Source organism: Chionomys nivalis, chromosome 3 (genome assembly GCF_950005125.1).
Source record: "Chionomys nivalis chromosome 3, mChiNiv1.1, whole genome shotgun sequence".
Lineage (NCBI taxonomy): Eukaryota > Metazoa > Chordata > Mammalia > Rodentia > Cricetidae > Chionomys > Chionomys nivalis.
The window spans coordinates 122,638,815-122,658,236 of NC_080088.1; the positions used below are offsets into that span (position 1 = coordinate 122,638,815).

General features: G+C 52.3%; 1 protein-coding gene across 1 annotated transcript; it reads left to right on the top strand.

Annotated features, from left to right (window-relative positions):
- Window positions 1–4,287: 4,287 nt before the first annotated feature.
- On the top strand, window positions 4,288–13,309 carry Crybb2 (crystallin beta B2). The gene is made up of 5 exons (XM_057765800.1): window positions 4,288–4,341; window positions 7,028–7,146; window positions 9,678–9,810; window positions 10,749–10,891; window positions 13,141–13,309. Exons 1-5 carry the CDS (start codon window positions 4,288–4,290, stop codon window positions 13,307–13,309), a joined length of 618 nt encoding a protein of 205 aa, XP_057621783.1.
- Window positions 13,310–19,422: the final 6,113 nt, after the last annotated feature.

Here is a 19,422-nt window from a genome sequence, read left to right on the forward strand (position 1 = left end):
TGTAAGCTGCACCCAGATGCGGCGTGTGTAAGTTAATTCCCACCGAGTCCCCTGTAGGCTCTGTGAAATAAATGCTGGAATGAGTGGCTGAATACAGAGACAGGCTTGGGCCACTGGACAGCCCTGTCTCAGCATGTCCTCTTTTGATGACGGGCTGAAAAATGATAGAACACAGAAGGCTCTGCAAACAGTGCTCGATCCGAGTGTAACAGCGATGGGTGTCTTCCAGAAGGGGTGAGGCCACCACAGCTGCCAGGCTGGCTCCTCTGAAGAGGGACTGGCAAAGCTCTAAAACAGCCATGCCTTAGGTACCAACCCCGCCCACCCCTTCCCTTTGAAGAAGAAGGAAACCGTGACTATGTGGAGGGGAGAGGAGGGCTGTGGAGCTGCCCAAGGTTTCTGAGATGTTTTCCACCCATGACCCCTTTCAGACCAGAGATGAATGTGGGATGGATGAGGACAGGTCGAAAGGTACGTAAACAGACAAATATTCCTGATAAGGGATCATAAAGAAATTTAACACAATACTTTCTGTGTGTGTAAATTTGAGATTTATTATAAATAAAAGCAGTTTTGCATGCTCATGGGGGTGATGTGTTTGTCTATTTTTGTGTTATTTATTTATTTCTGTTTGTTTTTACATCCCAAAGTTTCCCCTCCCTCCCCTCTTCCCAGTTCCTCTCCCACCTCCTCCCTCGTCTCTCCCCACACCCATTCCTCCTCTACTGTTTCTCTTCAGATACAGGCAGGTTTCCCATGGATGTCAGCCCTCTATGGTGTATCAGGTTGTGTTTGTCTTTTGTTTTGTTTTCGAGACAGGGTTTCTCTGTGTAGCCTTCGTTGTCCTGGAAGTTACTCTGTAGATCAGACTGGCCTCAAACTCACAGAGGTCTGCCTGTCTCTGCCTCCCCAGTACTGAGATTAAAGGTGTGTGTCACCACCGCCCTGGCCATGCTTGTCATTTTTACATGTGATGTAAAAATGCCTCTGTGATAAAGTCCTCAGACATAAGGAAGGGAAGCGTCTATTTCATCTTATCCTTCCAGGCCACAGTCCTTCACTGAGTAAGTTAGGCCAGGAATTCAAAGCGGAACCCACCTGTGGAGGACTGGTGCTTGCTGGCTTGCTCTCCACCTGTGGAGGGCTGGTTGGTGCATACTGGCTTGCTCCCCACCCGTGGAGGACTGGTGCTTGATGGCTTGCTCCCCACCCGTGGAGGGCTGGCTGGTGCTTACTAGCTTGTCCTCTGACTTTTTCAGCTGCCTTTCTTACACAGCTCGGGCCTACTTGCCTGGGGCGGCGCCACTGCAGTGGGCTGCATCCTCCTGCATCCATTAGCAGTCAAGACGGTGCCCCACAGACATGGTCGTAGGCCATCCTGATGGAAGCGGTTCTTCATTTGGAGTTGCCTCTTCTCAGGTGAGGGACACAGTGAAGGCACAGTGGTCCTCACAGCCTTCAAAATGCTGCCACTCTTTAATACAGTTCCTCACATTGTGGTGACCCCCAACCATAAAATTATTTTACTTGCTACATCATAACTGTAATTTTGGTATTGATGAAAATCGTAATGTAAGTATTTTTGGAGACAGAGGCTTGCCAAAGGGGTTATGACCCACAGGTTGGGAGCCACTGCTCTAGATTGTGTGGAACTGACAATAAAAAGTCACCAGGACAACCCATCAGTAGCCACACAATTAAATTAAATTAGCCATCAAATGCCACTATTTCCTCAGCTAAGGGTGGTGCTTCCTACGTCCCTCCCCTAAGCATGCTGAAACGTCCTTATCTTGTGTAGGTAACCACAGCTGCTGTGGGCTCATGTGTACAGTAGCCATGCCATGTCCACAGCATGGCATTCTGCAGCTCCTCCCTGTCCCCAGTTTCCTGAGTCTTGAGTGGGGTAAACACAGATGCCCCTTTAGGCCGGAGCCCTCAGTCACTTTTCTTAGCACGCTGATCAGCTATGCATCTCTGCATTGACTTCTGCTCACTACAGAGAGCAGCTCCTTTGAGGTTGAGCACTCAGGTCTATGGGTATGAATATAAATACCTTGACTATGTCCACTTACCAAAATAACAGTAGTACATTCCCCGGTAGAGACAGCATGATGATCTGCAGGTGGGAAATGCACTAGCAACAGAGTGTTGGCACAAGTGAGAAAGAGCATGGGTAAGGGACTTGAGATGCACAAGTATGTGTATGTGATATGCATGTATGTATATGTGTATTATGTGTGGGTATGTGTGATGTGCATATGTGTGTGTATGTGTACGTGTGTGGTGTGTTATGTGCATATATGTGTACTGTAGTGTGTGTGTGTGTGTGTCCATCTGTGGCTGTTGAGAGGATGGAAAATGGATGAGAGAGAGAATCTGCCACCCTGGCCTCAGCACATCTCCTCTCTTACTCGGTCTTGGATACGCACTCTTGAGAATGTGAGCCCAGGGCAGTGATGAGCCAGCAGTGGAGTTCTGAGAGGTTTTTCCCACACTGGGACCCAGTTCTTAGGCACATCTAATTAAGGACGGTAGGTGTGGCAGCCAGCATCCCTAGGAAGTTCAGTCTCCTCAGCCAGCCTCCAGGCCACCTTGTCCCTGCAGAACAGGAACTCAAGCAGGGCAGGATCCTGGAGGCAGGAGCTGATGCAGAGGCCATGGAGGGGAGCTGCTGACTGGCTTGTTCCCCATGGCTTGCTCAGTTTGTCAGTCTGCTTTCTTATAGAACCCAGGACTACCACCCAAGAATGGAACCACCCATAATGGGCTAGGCCCTCTCCCATATCAATCACTAAGAAAATGCCCTACAGCTGGATCTTATAGAGGCATTTTCTCAATTGAGGGTCCCTCCTTTCAGATGACTCTAACTTGTGCCAAGTTGACATAAAACTATCCAGGACAGTGTATGGGTGGGTGGGTGGGTGGGTGGGTAAGTGAATTGGCATCGAGTGTGTGAGTGGGTGGATGGATGAAGGCTGGCCTCTTCCTGAAGTCCCTCTTTGCTGGCTTCCCCCAGGATCACCGAGAAGGCCCCTGTCTGCTGTGCCCCAGGGCCTGGTGACTGCAACCCATGAACCTGGCATGGCCCCGTCCTGGCAGTGGGACGGCTGATGCATGCAAAGTGGGCACACACTGGCACAGTCGAATCTGAAAGCTAATGACATTATTGTGTGGAGACACAATGTCTGTGGGCATTTGCTGACCCGGGCTTTGGTGTTGGCTTAGCCTGCATTCTCACCCTGCTTTCCACAGGGATGAACCAGTCACCCATCTTGGCAGCAGCTCCCCTGGGGAAGGTATAAATACCACCTCCCACTGCCTGGGCTTCACGGCACTTGCGGGGGCTGGCGATCTGGTAAGAAGGTCCTGCTGCTTACTCTGCCCTTTGCTCTTCTTTCCCTCTTGTTGGAAATGGTACAGAGACCAGCACCTGGCCTCGGTTTTCCCTTCTGTTAAGTGGGGAGAGGGGTGGTCTAAACCCCTCTGCCATGGGCTAGGAAACAGCATAGTAGACTGACCTTGTGTACAGTCTTTCTTCTGCTGGAGATTGGGAAGGAAGGTGAGCCTGGCTCGTGAACCAGAGGTGGTCCTACCTTGGCCATGTCTAGGTTGCTGAACCAGCTTTCTTGTGTCTAATCATTGTGGCTCAAGCCTTGGGGAAACCTTGTGGGCTGGACCCAGCTGCACCTGCTTCTGGGCACTATGACTTCAATGTCACTAAATCCCACTGGAAATGGCCCTAATCATGCCACCCTGGCTGTCCCCTCCTGGGCCCTGTCAGACGCACACAGTTGTATGGAGTCCTAGTTCACAGAGAGGGTGAGGCACCTCTGTCGTTTGCCTGGTGTAGAGAGTAAGAAACTGAGGAACAGGGAGAGGGTGGGACTTACGGGCGGCCCTTCAGCTGCTGGGAGGCAGAGCAAGCACTTGGACTGGCTCAGCTGAGTTCAACACCTAAGGGTAGACAATTTGATGAGCTGGAAGTAGACTCGGGAGCCTTCCAGCGTGACTCCAGAGAGCAGTTGTCTAGCAATAGGGGAGGAGCCATGGGGAGGATTCTTCCGAAAGGGGGTTCTTCCACCTGGAGCGGGGCTGGATCATAGTGAAGGGGAGGCCAGAGGCCAGGTAGCTGCTTCTGGAACAATCTGGAACCAGGCAAACGAGAAGAGGAGTGAGGGCTGGGCCGGAGTTGGCCCACACTGCTCTGGCAGCTTGACGTTGAGGACCAGCAAGGTCCTCATGTGGCCTCATCATTTCTTCCAGGTCACCTCGACACCAGAGTCCACCATGGCCTCAGACCACCAGACACAGGCGGGCAAGCCCCAGCCCCTCAACCCCAAGGTGGGTACCCTGCTGGAGGGGGGGGCTCTGATCCCCAGGGGACTCAGTGTCTCCCGGCTGAACACTCCCTGGGGCAGATTCCCTGTGCCCCTCTGCACCCGAGTGCTCAGTATCAGCTTCAGATTTTAGAGAGTTAACTTTCCCTCCTTATTGCTGTCCAGTGTGCTGTTACCCACAGGCGACCCAAGACGGGGCAGAGACTCAGTGTCAGTTAGAGAGGATTCCCAGCCCCACTCCTGCTGTGCAGCCCAGGCCAGTGGCTAGACACAATGGGGAGCATCTGCTCTACACAGAACAATTGTGCAAACCCAGAAACCAGGCTCAGCCTCTACCTGTGCCCCCCCCCCCATCTGTGCCTGCACAGATCATCTGCTTCACTTTCTGACTCCCACACTCCTGAGGGAGGGGAAAGCTTATTCCAGCCTCTCAGAGGCTGATCACACCCAGTCTGGCCCAGCCCCACCTCCTTGTTCCATCTTCTTGAACTTCACTTTCCCTGAGTGACAGTCGGCAAGCTGTCTTGAGGTGGACTGTCCTCAAGGAAGGAAAAGCACCAAACACTAAGAGCCAGGGTTCACAGCAACTGGTGCGTCAGATTGATGCTTAAGGGGGGACCTCCTTGGGGGCCAAGTGAGGGAGCAACCATGTGAAAACAGGGGACAGAGAATGGTGAGGGCGCGGGTCAGTGGGGTCAGCATGGGCAAAGACCCTGAGCTTGCCAATGGGTTGGTTGACTTTGAAGAAAAATGACGTGGCTGGGTCAGTACTATGATGTGACACACACATATTGTGATGTCACACATGCACTGTGATGTCATAATACACTGCGTCATCACATACATATACAGGGATGTCACCCACGTTTTACGATGTCACAGATACACAGAGATATCACATGTATATTGTGAATCACACATGTAATCAAGACCTTCCAACAGTCACAGTAGAAACTGTCAAAAGCAACAGGTGATTAATCTTCATAGTCTCCTTAGTTAAAGAGTTCTCTCCCACTCTGGCTGTCTTCAGATCCATGTTTCCTCTGAACAGCACGTGTTAGCACTGACTGCATGTCCCGGGTCATGCGGCTGGCGGCTCTGCACTGGGTAGTGCGTGGCGAAGGGTTGATCAGTGGAGAAGGATCTAGACTCCATAGTAACAACAGCTTTATTGTTGTTGTTGTTGTTGTTACTGTCTTCTCCACATCAGCAGCAGGGCACAGCACTCTTGGGACCCAGGGCTTCTCAAGTGTACAGGGAGCCTGACCCTTCCCCACTGGCCCTTATAGCCTAGGCCAGGTAATAGCCACTGAGCCCTCCTCCCCCACTGACTTCCATATTCTAGAGTCTTCTCAATGCCCCTGCAGACAGGTTTCCACCCAGTTCCTCCTTGGACTACACAGAGCAGGGGAACCAAACCCTGCTGCTGTGCCTGGAGTGGTCAGTGACCGCAAAGGCTGAACTGAGCCCAGGGAATCTGCCCATGAGCCCTCTCGGCCACTGCTTCTGCTCCCTTTATCCGGCTAATCCTCAGCCTGGGAAACGGAAGTGCCTTCTCCAGCCAATGCTGACTCACAGACCCTGCACCACCCCTCACCCCTCTCCTGTCCACTTCTTTTTTTTTTTTTTTTTTTTTTTGGTTTTTCGAGACAGGGTTTCTCTGTGGTTTTGGAGCCTGTCCTGGAACTAGCTCTTGTAGACCAGGCTGGTCTAGAACTCACAGAGATCCGCCTGCCTCTGCCTCCCAAGTGCTGGGATTAAAGGCGTGCGCCACCACCGCCCGGCTCCTGTCCACTTCTTCATCCAGAGGTGGCTGCAAGCGTCTGCCTCTGGGGGACAGAGCTGAGTGGCTGGAAAGGGTCCCTGTTCTCAGTACAGTTGTGAATGTGGACTCTGTCCATGTTTAGCTCATGACTGCGAGACTTTGAGTGGGTCCTGTCACTCTGCAAATCTCAGGATCCTTATCTGGGTTCCTGCCAGGCCCCTGCCTAGGGCTGATAGGGAAACAGGGCGAGGCGAGGGGGAGGATTTCTAGTAAGAGCCATCTCATATGGGAGGCCATGGGGAGATCTGGAAACCTCCAGGGGTAGAGGCTTGTGGAAAGGGGCCCAGGAATGTGTGTGGTGTCGGCAGAGGGGCACTCCTGGGAGCTGAATGGCATCTGGAAAATGAGGTACAGAACCCTGGAACCAGTGCCATGAGCCTCCATTTTGTCAAGATTCCAGTTTGGTTTTCATGTTCAGTCCGCATACTGCCCACTACTTTCTGTTGAACCACACAAGTCCGGGCCGTGTACCCAGCCCTGATCCATAGCAGCTGCCCTAGATGATGCGCTGTGGGAAGCTGGGGTATTGCTTAGCGGGAGAGCGGCTGTTGGATGTGTGGAGTGGTCCTGGTTTCATCTCTAACACTCCACGGACATAAATGAGAGAACACCATGATGTCTCTCACAACTGAGTGGCCCCTTGTGCCTGCCGTTCTGACTGCTTCCTTGCCTCTGGTTGGTTCTTTCACCCGTCTTATCATCAGGGAGACTGAGGCTCTGAGAGCAGCGCCTCCATGCTCCGAGTCTCTGACCCTCACTTATGCTCTGTGCCTGTTCTGACTCAGAGGGGTGGAGGCCTGAAGTCTCAGGGCTCTCTGAGCTGGCTGCTCATCTCTTGTTCTTCCCACTTTCCTGTTCCTTCCAGATCATCATCTTTGAACAGGAGAACTTCCAGGGTCACTCCCATGAGCTCAGCGGGCCCTGCCCCAACCTCAAGGAGACTGGCATGGAGAAGGCAGGCTCCATCCTGGTGCAGGCTGGACCGTGAGTATCTGGGTGCTCTTACCTAGCCCGGAACTGTCAGCCTGGTAATTGGGATTTTGAATTGGGGATGTTTGACCTTTCAGTGCTCCTAGATTGTGTGATGGGGGCAAGGTTTGGGGTTTGGCATCCGAGAGGGAGTTTGTGCTTAGGAGGCTGGGTTCAAACCCCCACTAGGAAATTTCTAGGCTGTGATGTGTCTGACCATGGACCTCCCTCTCTGATACTCAGTCTCCTTTGTGTAGTGGACACCTTTGCCCTGTCTCTGCTCAAGAGAAAAGGGATGTTATAATTATAGGGACTCCTCTCCCCTCACCATCCAGTGAGGTGCACGAGGGCCATGTGTCTCTCCTCTCCTCAGCCCTACTTTGTAAATGTCTTGTGAGTTCTCGGGGTACAGGAGTCCTGTACCAGCCAGGTGCCGTGCGTGATATCTGAATCTAATGTCCCTGCATAGGCAGAGTTGTTAGCACGTACAGGGAGCCGGGCTCTGCCTCTCTGGAACACGGGCCTCCACCATTTTGAGCACATCTGACCTCATCTCCTTTTGCCATTTTGATGGGAGAATTTCCCAAACATATTTTTAATATTGAAAGTAAGTTTCAGTGTGTTTGATTAATTGTGTGTGTTGAGGGGGGTAATGACTGAGGGTGGAACCCAGGGCTTCACCTATGCAAGGCAACCCCACCACTGTTATCCCTTCTCTATAAACTGTTTTTTATACAATATGTCTTGATTTTTAAAACTATTTTAAAATTGTTTTCTGGGTTTGTTTTGTTTTGTTTTTTGAGGGTCTCACTACCTAGTTCAGGTGGGTTTTGAACTTCCGGATGATAAAATTCTGGGAAGAAAACTAATTCTTGCTTATTGCTTAAAATCTGTGCCCAATATTAGGAAGGAATAACTCAGCAAAGAGTCGTGTTTCCCCCCCACTCTCAATTTTGACTTTAGCTTACCCGTCAGAAATATCCATCATTAAGATTTTGGTATAAATGTAGACTTTTTTTTCCTGTGCATGTATTTGTGAGTTTTTTTTTCTGAAAAATAGTACATTGGGGTGGTAATCGTGCGGCATCTGTCAGAAGCCACCCTTCACGGTGGCGGGCAGCAGTGCCTCCCTGTCAGAAGCCACCCTTCACGGTGGCGGGCAGCAGTGCCTCCCTGTCGGAAGCCACCCTTCACAGTGGTGGAATAGTCTGAGGTCCCTATGCATCAAACCACAGGAGAGTTTAAGGTGATTACCCGGGCTCCACGGCAGACTCCTGGGCTTAGGGCTCAGGAAGCCACCTCAAGCCAAATCCTGGTCGTATTTATGTCCAGCTGAGTTTGTGAACCCAAACTGTCAGTCGTTGTGTATGGTGGCTTTGTACGGGTGGTTCCCTAATTTATCCACCCTCCAGGCTGTTCGGTGTTGTAAAACTGCCATGAATAGCTTTGTTCAGCGTGCCTGAGCTCTAACTGTTGTTCTTAAGAACACAGTACCTAAAGCGGCTCGCAGGACCTGCTGCTGTAAGTCATCTTTAAGTGCATGAGACAGAGACAGTTGCCTCCCTCACCCAGGGAGATCTGAATGGCCACCACCGCCACACAGGAGGAGAGTGTCTCTTTCTGCCATGGAGAGCCCCGGAAACTCCGCACTTGAGGTCCCCACTTCCTCTTCCCTACTTCTCTTTCGTCTGTGGGCCATGCCCTCCCAAGAGAGTGCTGTGGATTACAGGGAACCCTGTCACATCCACAGGTGTCACGCAGCAGAGAGTGTCTGGGAGGGGGGAACCCCATCTGCTCCAAGCAAGCATGCACTCACAGTATTCTGTTCCCTGAAGTGGGGTACAGTGGTCCTTGCACAGTGCCCGCAAGGCATCTGGTGTCCCAGGTCCCTGAAGGTGATTTAGGGTGCACAGGAGGCTGTGGCCATTGTAGAGATGTAACTCGAGCCTCGTTAGATTGCAGTCCATGTTTTCACCAGCACAGGGCGGTCACTGGACATCTCTGTGCCATGAATCTAGAAGTTAGAACCCTGTGTAAAGGCTAATAGACAGACAGCGGAGAGAATTGAGTCTGGAACCTGCTGTGGATGAAGCTGTGATCTGCATGACCTTGAGTCCCAGAGCTGTGCTCAGTGGCTAGCTGATGGTTCTCTCCTCTCTCCATGCCTGGCTGAGGTCACCCTGTCTACTTGTAGTCTCTAGGCTGAGGCATGCACACTCTGGACACTGGCCAGCAGCACTAGATAGATAGGGTCGTGGGGCTCTTGTTCTACACTCAAAACTGGTTATTACTTCCCCAGCATCCTCTTGGCCTTAGGGCACTGGGTGTATGCTCTGTGATCTGTAATCCTTCAGACTGATTGCTTAGTTCTCCCATGTGCTGCAGGAGGTCAAGGACAGTGGGGCCTGGGTTCTGGATAACCGAGGTCCCCTTGTGCTTAGCTTCTCTGTATTTGGGTTTAGGTGGGGCCAGTGCAGAGGGGCCGAGTGCCAGGGTCCTGCTGGCCATGGAATGCCCAATGAAAGACCCTTTCTTGTGTCTTGCAGTTGGGTGGGCTATGAGCAGGCCAATTGCAAGGGCGAGCAGTTTGTGTTTGAAAAGGGCGAATACCCACGCTGGGACTCTTGGACCAGCAGCCGGAGGACAGACTCCCTGAGCTCTCTGAGGCCCATCAAAGTGGTAAGCCCTTCCTGCCTTCTCTTACACCTGCACTGGAGCCAGAGGAGCGGGGTTTGGGAGACTCTCTGCCCACACTGTGCTCTGGCCAAGGATCTCCTTTGTGGGGTGTGACCAAAGGCATTTGGCCTCCTTGAACCTCTGTTTGATCATCTGCGATTAGGACTTCAGTTCTTGCTACCAGAGACTCCCTCATTCCTAGCACAATTCCAGGGGATGCCATTCCCAGGACAACTCCTGTGGGTGTGTCCCTTAGGGCCAGGCTCAGTTAGCAATCATGAGTACTAAAGAAATCCTGGAGTTTGGGGGAAGGGGAAGATACTTCAGTCAATGTGAGCTTCTAATCTATTTCTGACCCTGATTCTTACTAGCATGTGAACTTTTGGGTAGGAAAAGGACTCAGCAATGCTCACTTATGTCCCCAAACTTTCCAAAGCCAGATTTGTACCTCCCGGAGCTCTGTAGAAGACTGGATCTCCCCAAGACCTGAGCTCTTCTGTTTCCTTTGCTCCTCTTAGCTGAATGACTTTGGGAGAGTCACTTGACTTCTCTGAGCCTCAGTTTTCTCATGTGTCATATGGTATAAGAGCTGTGGAGAGGGTGGGATAATAATTGAGAAAAACTTCACTGGAACAGTAGATCTGGAGATGGTGGGAAACCCTGCACCTGCTGGGGCCACCGGAAGCCTGCATGCTGCATGCTGTCTGTGTGCAGGCAGGTGCTGTTGTTTATTAAACAGGAAGTGAAGGTGGAAGGAGGGGACCTGGAATCTCAGGACCAAAATGCTCCCTGAGCGCAAAATCTGAAATTTCTTGTCCCATGCCAGTCACTGCATAGGCATCCAGTCACAGGCAGGGTGCTCGTCCCACCTCTCACCATGAGGTGGGTGATTGGCAGAGGTGGGTGAAGGGGGTTGGCTTCATCCACCCCTCCATCCACAGGACAGCCAAGAGCACAAGATCATCCTGTATGAGAACCCCAACTTTACTGGTAAGAAGATGGAGATTGTAGATGATGATGTGCCCAGTTTCCACGCCCATGGGTACCAGGAGAAGGTGTCTTCTGTGCGGGTGCAGAGCGGCACGTGAGTGTGACCCCAGCCTTAGCCTCTGGGACCCCGAGTCCTCTTCTGCCCCGAGCTCACTGGGTTTGGGGAGAGTCATTGCTTTGTCTTGTACCCACCCTCAGATTTTGGGTGGGAATCACCAGCCTGTGGGCTGTAGGAGGTTCTGTCCTGGGCTGTGCTCCCATCCCAACCCCCAGCGTCTACCTGGGCAGGTGGAGGCAGCAGGTGCCATGAATGGAAAGATCTTAGCTCAGAGGGAAGAAGCTGGAGCTTCTGCCCCTGCAGACCCCTGAGCCTGTGAACAGACTCAAGGAGGAATTCCACTTTGACACGTGACCTTGGCTGTGGAAATCTCACCGTGAGCGGTGGCACACATGAGGTCCTACGCAGATCCTCAGGCAATGTGTGCTGGGTGGCACATACAATCGTCATTCTATAACCACAGCTCCGTTGCTGAGCTTTAACCAGCCATGGGTGGAACATTCTGGAAACACACACATGCACAACCACATGAACCCCCCCACACACACACACGCACACGTGGACCCATAATAAACACAGATGAGTTTTTCTGTTGCTGCCCTGAACAACACAGTGTAACGACTGTTTTCATAACACTGTGAGGACAGTAGGGCAGGGATAAGAAGTCACCTAGAGGGCGGTGTGGTAAAGACCACTTGCTGCATAAGCATGAGGTCTTGAGTTCAAATCCTCACCAACTGTGTAAAAGGCCAAGTGTGGCCCACATCATACCTGTCACCCCAGAGCTGTGGAAGGTGGAGACAGGAGGATGGCTGAGGCTTGCTGGATGCCAGCTTGACTCCAGGTTCAGTGAGAGACCCTTTATCAAGGGAACAAGGAGGGCAGTGACAGAGCCGGTCACCCAGTGTCCTTCTGTGGCTTCTGAGAGCCTCATCTGCACATGGGTGAATACCCCCCCACACCACAATCGAGAGAGTCTGTCAGTGTTGGATCCATATCTCAGGTCATACTCACAGACACCAAGGACCAATACGCATGCCTGGGAGTGGGGTTATTTGTGGTTGAAACAGGCATTTTACTAAGAAAGAGCAGAGCGCTCTAAAAACTGGAGTGGGCAGGGTGGGATGGGGGGTCTGGTTGTTCCTGAGTCACCCCACATTCCAGTGCATTCAGAGAGTGCCAGGCATCTCTCCTCAGGCTCTGCCCCATGCAGCCTAAGCTCTCAGGGGGTCACCAGCCTGCCTCTTCCATATGTTACCCTCAGTGCTTCTCTCCTAGCGTCCTGCCTTGTGCTTTCCCGGCCCACCCCTGACCCACCCCGCCATTGCTGCTGAGTGCTGTGGTCCCAGAAGCCTTTGCGAGAAAATCAGGGTGATGATCAGTCTGTCTGGATTCAGGTCCCTAACAAGTGGCAGTTCGCAGTCAGCCCTCTTGACTGTTCACACCACAGAAACTGGTGGATGCTTTAAATCATGGTATTGGTTCCCCAACAAAGCGAGCTTGACCGTGTGCCCTGGTTTCCTGGGGTTTGTCAAGCCCCGCCAATATAAACCTCTGTGTACAGCCGGCGTCTGTCCTTGGCTGATTTAATTTGCTCACCACTGCCAAGTGTCAAGCACTGTGCGAGGTACTCCAGATTTGAAGGCAGATGGGGTCCTCCAGAGGTACAACTGTCAATCATCTAAGAGTCCACACAAATCTAAGGGGCTTCTGTGAGGCTCCTGGGCTGAGAGCTGAAGACAAGAGTAGGACTTGCGGGGCAGAGAGGGCCCGAAAGGCATCCAAAGAAAGCTGCGTGAGGTGACCCTGCGGTGAGAGGGAGAGGAGGCCCTCAAGGGCGTTCTTGCTCTCTGAGGTTGATACAGAGGATGGAACACGGGGATGCTGAGCAGGGAAGGAGGGAAGAGTCCTCTGGGCGGTCCCTCAGCTTGGGCTGGGGAAGATTTGTCATTTTCATCGAGTGCTCTAGAGTAAGTGACAAGCTGCCTGGTGAAGGCTCTAAAGGTGGGTGGGTGATGGAGCTCCATCGTCTCTCCCTTTCCTCTGGGTCAAGATGGCAATGTCCCGAGGAGATGCAGGCGCCCGTATGATTCTAAGATTTTTGTGGAATTTAAGGTTTGTGCTAGGAGGTAATGAGTTCCCTATCAGGAGAAGGAAGTAAGTGCAGGTTCAGAGTCAGAGGGTGGGGGGAGAGTGGCATCCTGGCTTTTCCTCCTCCTCCTGCTGTCAGGACGCCCCCACCTGTGTCTCCTTTCAGCTTACATGCCCCACACCTCTGCCTGCAGGTGGGTTGGGTACCAGTACCCTGGCTACCGTGGGCTGCAGTACCTGCTGGAGAAGGGGGATTACAAGGACAACAGCGACTTCGGGGCCCCTCACCCCCAGGTACAGTCTGTGCGTCGCATCCGTGACATGCAGTGGCACCAGAGAGGCACCTTCCACCCCTCCAGCTAAAGCCTCAACCTCCCCCTCCCCGGGGCCAGGCCCATCACCCCGGGACCTCCTGACACTAGAGTGAATAAAGTGTGGCTTGCAACATGTCTGCTGTGGGTCTTTTATTGATGGTGTACCTGGGGCACACGTGTGTGCACGTGTGCATGTGGAGGGGAGGGAGAGGGGCAGATAGCAGGCATCTGGGCTGAGGTTTGTGATAAGCCTCCATTGAATCTTACATCTCTGCCATTCATTCCATAGCTGTGTGACCTAGAACACACTGGCAACCTCTCTGAGCCTCTGTCTATCTGGTTTACCACTCCACTGCCAGGTCCATTGTGGCCTTGTATGGTCCTCCTCGGGGTGGGTGACAGGTGCCTGGTCCACTTTCTGTCACCCTCACTGTCTGTCATCACGACAGAGCGGGGCACTGGCTTTTGTATCTGCCATGGATCCAAGGCCCTGCCGTGTCCACCACATCTGGGGAGAAGCTCAGCCACATGTCTGCGTGTGCTCAGGTTCCCTGCTCCTCACTCTGCCCTTGGGTTGGTTTAGTCTCTTGTGTGGCTGTCCTAGAGCCCAGCTAGGAGGTCACATCACAGGAGGAGGGAGGCTGTGAAGGCCTCACTCACAAGCTTGACCCCAGGTGACCTTTAAGAATTGCACTGTTCCCATGAGGGATGAGCAGGGAAGGAGAAAACAGGCACGTGAGGGCAGTGTCTCCTTCTCAAGGTGGATGCTGGGTCTCTCGTCACTGGTAGCTCTGAATATCATTTTAAAACATGGCGAGCTCAAATCTCAAGCCGCACCCCCGTCCCATGGTTTTCACAGTCCTTAAATGTTCTTCCCAACCCCAGGACACAGAGCCAGTCTCCAGTGCCCATGAGTGTTTGAGACCTTTGCTCTTGGTGCTCACGTTCTTACTATTTCTGGGGGTGGTTTCTGTGCCTTGAATGAATTAAGACCCACCTTCTCCTTTGGTTTTCTTTCACTTAGAGCAGCCACTAAAGAGTGCAGGGCACTGAAGAACCCCACAGGGTTCTGTTCATAGGCTGTCTGCTCTGTCCCTGTCATCTCCTGTGTATTCTGACCTTGTTGGTATCAGACCGTTGCTTTGCAGGTGGGGTGACAGCCCCCAGGGTTAGTCTGGAGAATGCTTGGACACTCTTGGCCATTTAAACACTCTTTTGAAGCACCTCCTCCAACATGTAAAAATGAGAAACAGCGGAGGCGTATCAGTCTGTGATCTGTCGCTGTAACAAAATGCCAGAGGCGAGCTACTCATGAAGAGAGACAGTGGTTCCACAGGCTGGAAGTTCAAGACCAGGCAGCACCTCTGGACACAGAGTCCCTTTGGAAGGGTGATAGGGTCGAGCAATGGAAGGGAGCCAATTGTGTGCAGAAGGGGCCAAGCTCACTCTGTGAAGGATGTCCCTCACCCTACCAGATACGATTCATGGCTTCCAATGATGGAGTCCCAGTGGCTTTAGCACCCCGCTCTAAACCCTGCCTCTTTTTGTAAGATTAAAAATGTTTTTAGCCTTATTTATTTCACTTTATGTGTACGAGTGTTTGTCTACATGCACATGTATGCAGCATCTCATGTGTGCTTGGTATCTGAGGAGGTTAGAATAGGGCACTGGATCCCCACACTGGAATTACAGATGGTTGGAACCACAATATGGATTTTGGGAATCAAACCCAGGTCCTCTGCAAAAACAGCCAGTGCTTTTAGCCACTGAGCCTCTCGAGTTTCTCAGCCCTGGTTCTCCTTAAAGGTCCAAGCACCACACCGGAGGTTCACTTGCAGCACCTGAGCTGTGGGAGAGCCACTCAACCTATAGCAGGAGCAAATCAGTGCGTTCTAATAACGCTCATGTCCTTGCTCCTTCTTCAACCGCCGCTATGAAGGCGCTGCTTTTTCCTGGGTCTAAACAAGATGGGAGTCGAGCCACAGTCATTACTTTGGATGAAGCTGCATTATGCACGAGGTGCGAATCTGGCCACAGGAACTCATAATGGGGGACATTCTTTGGAAGTCGGTTGCTGCAAATGTAACACAACAGTGCCTGAGTAGGGAGTCCCTAATCCAACATGAGGGCGTCGTTATAAAGGGGAAAAGGGGAAACACAGACATGAACACACAAAGTCATGGTGGGTTGTGTGTGATTGTTGGTCTTCATGATCAACCTGATGGGACTGGAATCACCCACAGGACACACTCTGAATGAGTCTGTGGGGGAATGTCCAGGAAGGAACAATTGAAAATGATGATGGCCACTCTCAAAGGGGAGGCAACGCCTCCTAATAAGAGGTCCACTGCGGGAAGCAGGGTGGGCCCACCTGCATTTGCCCATCTGAGCGAGTGTCTGTTGCTGCTGCCATTGCATGGACACCAGACTCCGGCGGCTTCAGCCCTCCTCTGAAGACTCACCACAGGCCCTCCTGGACTGCAGAGCTGTACCAGGGATTCTCTAGCATCCCTGTGGACTGAGCGGCTTCTGGGTTCTCTATTTGTCCAGTGTGTGAGGGGTCGTTGTTGGAGTACTTAGCCTGACTGTGTGAGCCAACAGGGATAAATCTCTTTTATTGTGTCTTTCACTACCTCATTACAGTGTTGGTTCTTTCCCTCTGGGGAACCCTGACCAACACTGCACTAAGAAGGGTGCATTGCTTTTATTAGCCAAGGAAGTTCTGAGGCTGCTGGGACAGGCTTCCTGCAGCCTGCAGGAGTGGGCTGCCCCTGGCACTTCAGTCTCAGATGCTCAGCCTCCAAAACAACACCCGTCTTGTTCTCTGTCCCAGCACACTCACAGGGCAGTGGCAAGAGAAAGGAGACATCCCTGGACCAGGTGAGGGCTTCCCAAGAGGTGAAATATTGAGAGACATGGAATTTTCCGGGTGAAATTGAGGTGAGAAACAGTCTCAGCAAAGGGAACAGATGGGAAAGCGGGGCAAGCAAGAGGCATAGTGAGTCATCTGCCAGCCCACCTCCACCCCCCGCCGACCTCCACCCCCCCCCCCCCCCCGCCGACCTCCACCCCCCGCCGGGCACGTGGGAATCTTGAGATGCGGGTACTGAGAGATTAGGGATGTGTGTGTTGATAGCAGGAGGGGTGGGTGGCTTCAGGGAGAGCACAGCTTCTCATTGACCGGTCAGCCTCTCACAAGGTGAGTGGTAAAACTTCAACAGACATTCTTTGCTTCAAGATCTGCCGATCTGGGAGCACCCAGGGGGTCAGCTAATATCAGATGGGTTGTCAAGGATGACTCTCAGCAGGGAAGGGCTCACAGGCTGAATGTGGCTGCCGGCTGGACCTCAGCTGCGGCTGTCCTGTTGGACACCCTAGGTGGGTGTTTCTTGGTGCGCTGGCCTTCCCACCCCAAAGTTTCCAGGAGTGGGTGCCCCAGGAGGAAGATGCAGCTGACTGTCATCTTTGTGACTGGCTCCCCATTCTCTAGAGGCGTCAGGGTCATGTGGGGTTGCCCAGGTTTGGGAGGAAGGAACACAGTTCCCACCAGTCATTAGGACATCTGGTGGTGGCCATCTTCAGAAAACACAATCTTCCATTGAGGCACTTGGGATGTAGAGAATGGGCTTCCGTGGGGCAGGGCAGAAATCTAGTGTGTGGATTCAGCAGAACACAGGCTCTCTTGGGTCTGGGATTTCCCTCTGTATGCTGTGATTACCATTGATAAATAAAGGAACTGCTTTGGGCCTATAGCAGAGCTATAGGGGAACAGAGCTGGGGGGGGGCAGACTAAACCGAATGCTGGGAGAAAGGAGGCAGAGTCAGAGAGAAGCCATGTAACCCCACTGGAGCCTGCTGGAACTTTACCCAGTAAGCCATTGCCACATGGTGATACACAGATTAATGGAGATGGGTTAAATTAAGATGTAAGAGTTAGCCAATAAGAAGCTAGAGCTAATGGTCAAGCAGTGATTTAATGAATACAGTTTCTGTGTGATTATTCCAGGGCTAAGCAGCTGGCAACCAACCAGCAGCCTTCCTTCAACACAGGACTAGTAGCTGGTCCGAGTCCCTGCCTCCCCTCCCATTGTCTGTCGCAGTAGAGTGTTGTCTGCCCACTACTTTTGTCCTCCCATGTCCATCCCCCCAGTTGTCCTGGAAGCCTCTTCTGGTCCCCAAGGACCGTCACCTTTCTCAGTTCATCTGGAAGCCATTTCCCCGAGCAGCCACCAGGTGTCAGCAAAGCGCCATCTTCGGCGCGCCGTCAGTCACCGAGTTGGGCGGGTCGTCGCGCCACCCTGGCTGCAGAACGCTGCAAGGCTGAGTTTCTGGGGTCCCACGCGGGAGCGCTTGCGGTACACTCACCGACTCTGAAAACACAGGGTACCTACAGGGAAAAATCAGTGTTTCGTCTTATGTTTCCATTCCCCCACCCAAAAATTGGAACACAAACCACCGCGGAGACAAAATGAAAAATGTTTTATTCTTGGCTTCCACGCGACTGGCCAGATCGCTAGGGGTCGCTCGCTTCTTCTGGGTGTCTGCGCGTGGGAGCCCACGAGCCTTCCGAGAAAAGAGCTGGATGGGCGGTGTCTTCCACAGAAAAGGCCCTGCACATGTGTAAACTACAGCGCCAAACAGCCTCCACAAAACTTCAGGAATCTGAAATTTTAATTTTATTCTCGCTTATACAAAAAAAAAAATATGACTCTCTTTGACTCCTCCCCCTCTCCCAAACATTTAAAATATAAAAATGTTGTTCAAAAGAAGTTGATGTGTGGCCTTGGAACACATTCTTAACCTAAACACCACGTTCCCACATGGCGAGGGTTTCATAAAGTTTCGTAGTAGCAGAACAAAAGAAAACCACAAATCAAGGCATTTTTCAAATATTGGGGGTGACATCAGGGAGGTGGGTTACAGCCAAGTCGGTCAGCGTAGCTGCATCTCAGATGCCGACTCTCAGCTCCCTCAGCCTGTTGGTTGGTAAACAGCTTTTCTTAATTGGGGTTCCCTGCTCCCAGATGACTGCAGCTTGTGTCAAGTTGACATAAACTAGCAGTGCCCAGACACAGCTTCTTTCCAGAAATTCTCCTTCACAGGGACCAGGGACAGCTCTGCTACAGGTGTCAGGGGGTGTCTGATGACACTCTTAGCTCTCAGCTAGATCTTAACCTCTTCCGAAACGTTTCCCTTGGAAGTCAGAAGAATTGAACTCGGGTTCCTTAAGCAACCATCTTCTCAGCCCCTCAATCTTTCCCTCCTCCAGACTCCAATAGGTGCTTTCTCTTCATCCTTATTAACCCTCGCTTGCCCACCCCCACTAGACCCCATGAGTTCATCAACCCCTCACCCTCACCCCCCTGTAACTGTGTCTTCCCCACTGGACTGTGAACTTAAACCAGGTCAGGTCACCCCAGGATCCTCAGCCTGTCACACAGCCCCTGAGACACGGCAGATGTGTGGCAGCTGCTAGCTGGGCAAAGGTGTGAAGATGGAACTCCGTTCCTCCTGGGCACAGCCCTCCAGACTTGGAGTGCTGTTGACATTCTCAGTCACCGAGGGTCCGCGGTGGGTTGTGTCTTCACTCACATCCCAGGGACCTCCCTCTGCCCTGGCTGGATGGGACCTCGACCTCTGCTGAGTCTGCTCTTAGTTTCTCTCCTTCCCACTTGTACATGCCCTTTTGGCGTGGAAACAGCCTCCCAAGGAGCTGATGGCTTTTGTGGGACGTTGGTTCCACTTAGCAGCCTCTGTACCCTTCGCCACACCCACAGGCTCCCAGCAAGGCACTGAAGAAGCCATCAGAGCTTTTTCACAGATGTGGGTGCCTCGCCCCGTCAGAGGAGCCACAGAGTTAGAGCTGAAAGGTAGCTTTTCTGCCACTGCCCGTTGGTGCTTTGCAGCCTCCATCCCTTGGGCACCTCTGGCATGGGGCAGGATACTGGGTGAAGGATGGATAGTGGGGATCAAAGCCTTCCAAGAGCTCTTGTTGCAGAGATTTTGGTGACTTGACTCAGTGGCCGCATAGGAAGCAAACAAACAAACCAACCAACTGCCTTTCAGTTATTTCATTAATTTTAAGTGTGCCAGTGTTTTGCCTGCACCATGCTGTGCACCATGTGCATGCCTGGTGCCCTCTAAGGCTAGAAGAGGGCATGA

Bases quoted from the DNA above. Each gene is read 5' to 3' on its own strand.
- Crybb2 (XM_057765800.1), top strand. From the start codon at position 4,288: ATGGCCTCAGACCACCAGACACAGGCGGGCAAGCCCCAGCCCCTCAAC. The intron at 7,147-9,677 runs GTGAGTATCTGG...TGTGTCTTGCAG, and splicing joins ATCCTGGTGCAGGCTGGACC to TTGGGTGGGCTATGAGCAGG. The intron at 9,811-10,748 runs GTAAGCCCTTCC...CTCCATCCACAG, and splicing joins CTCTGAGGCCCATCAAAGTG to GACAGCCAAGAGCACAAGAT.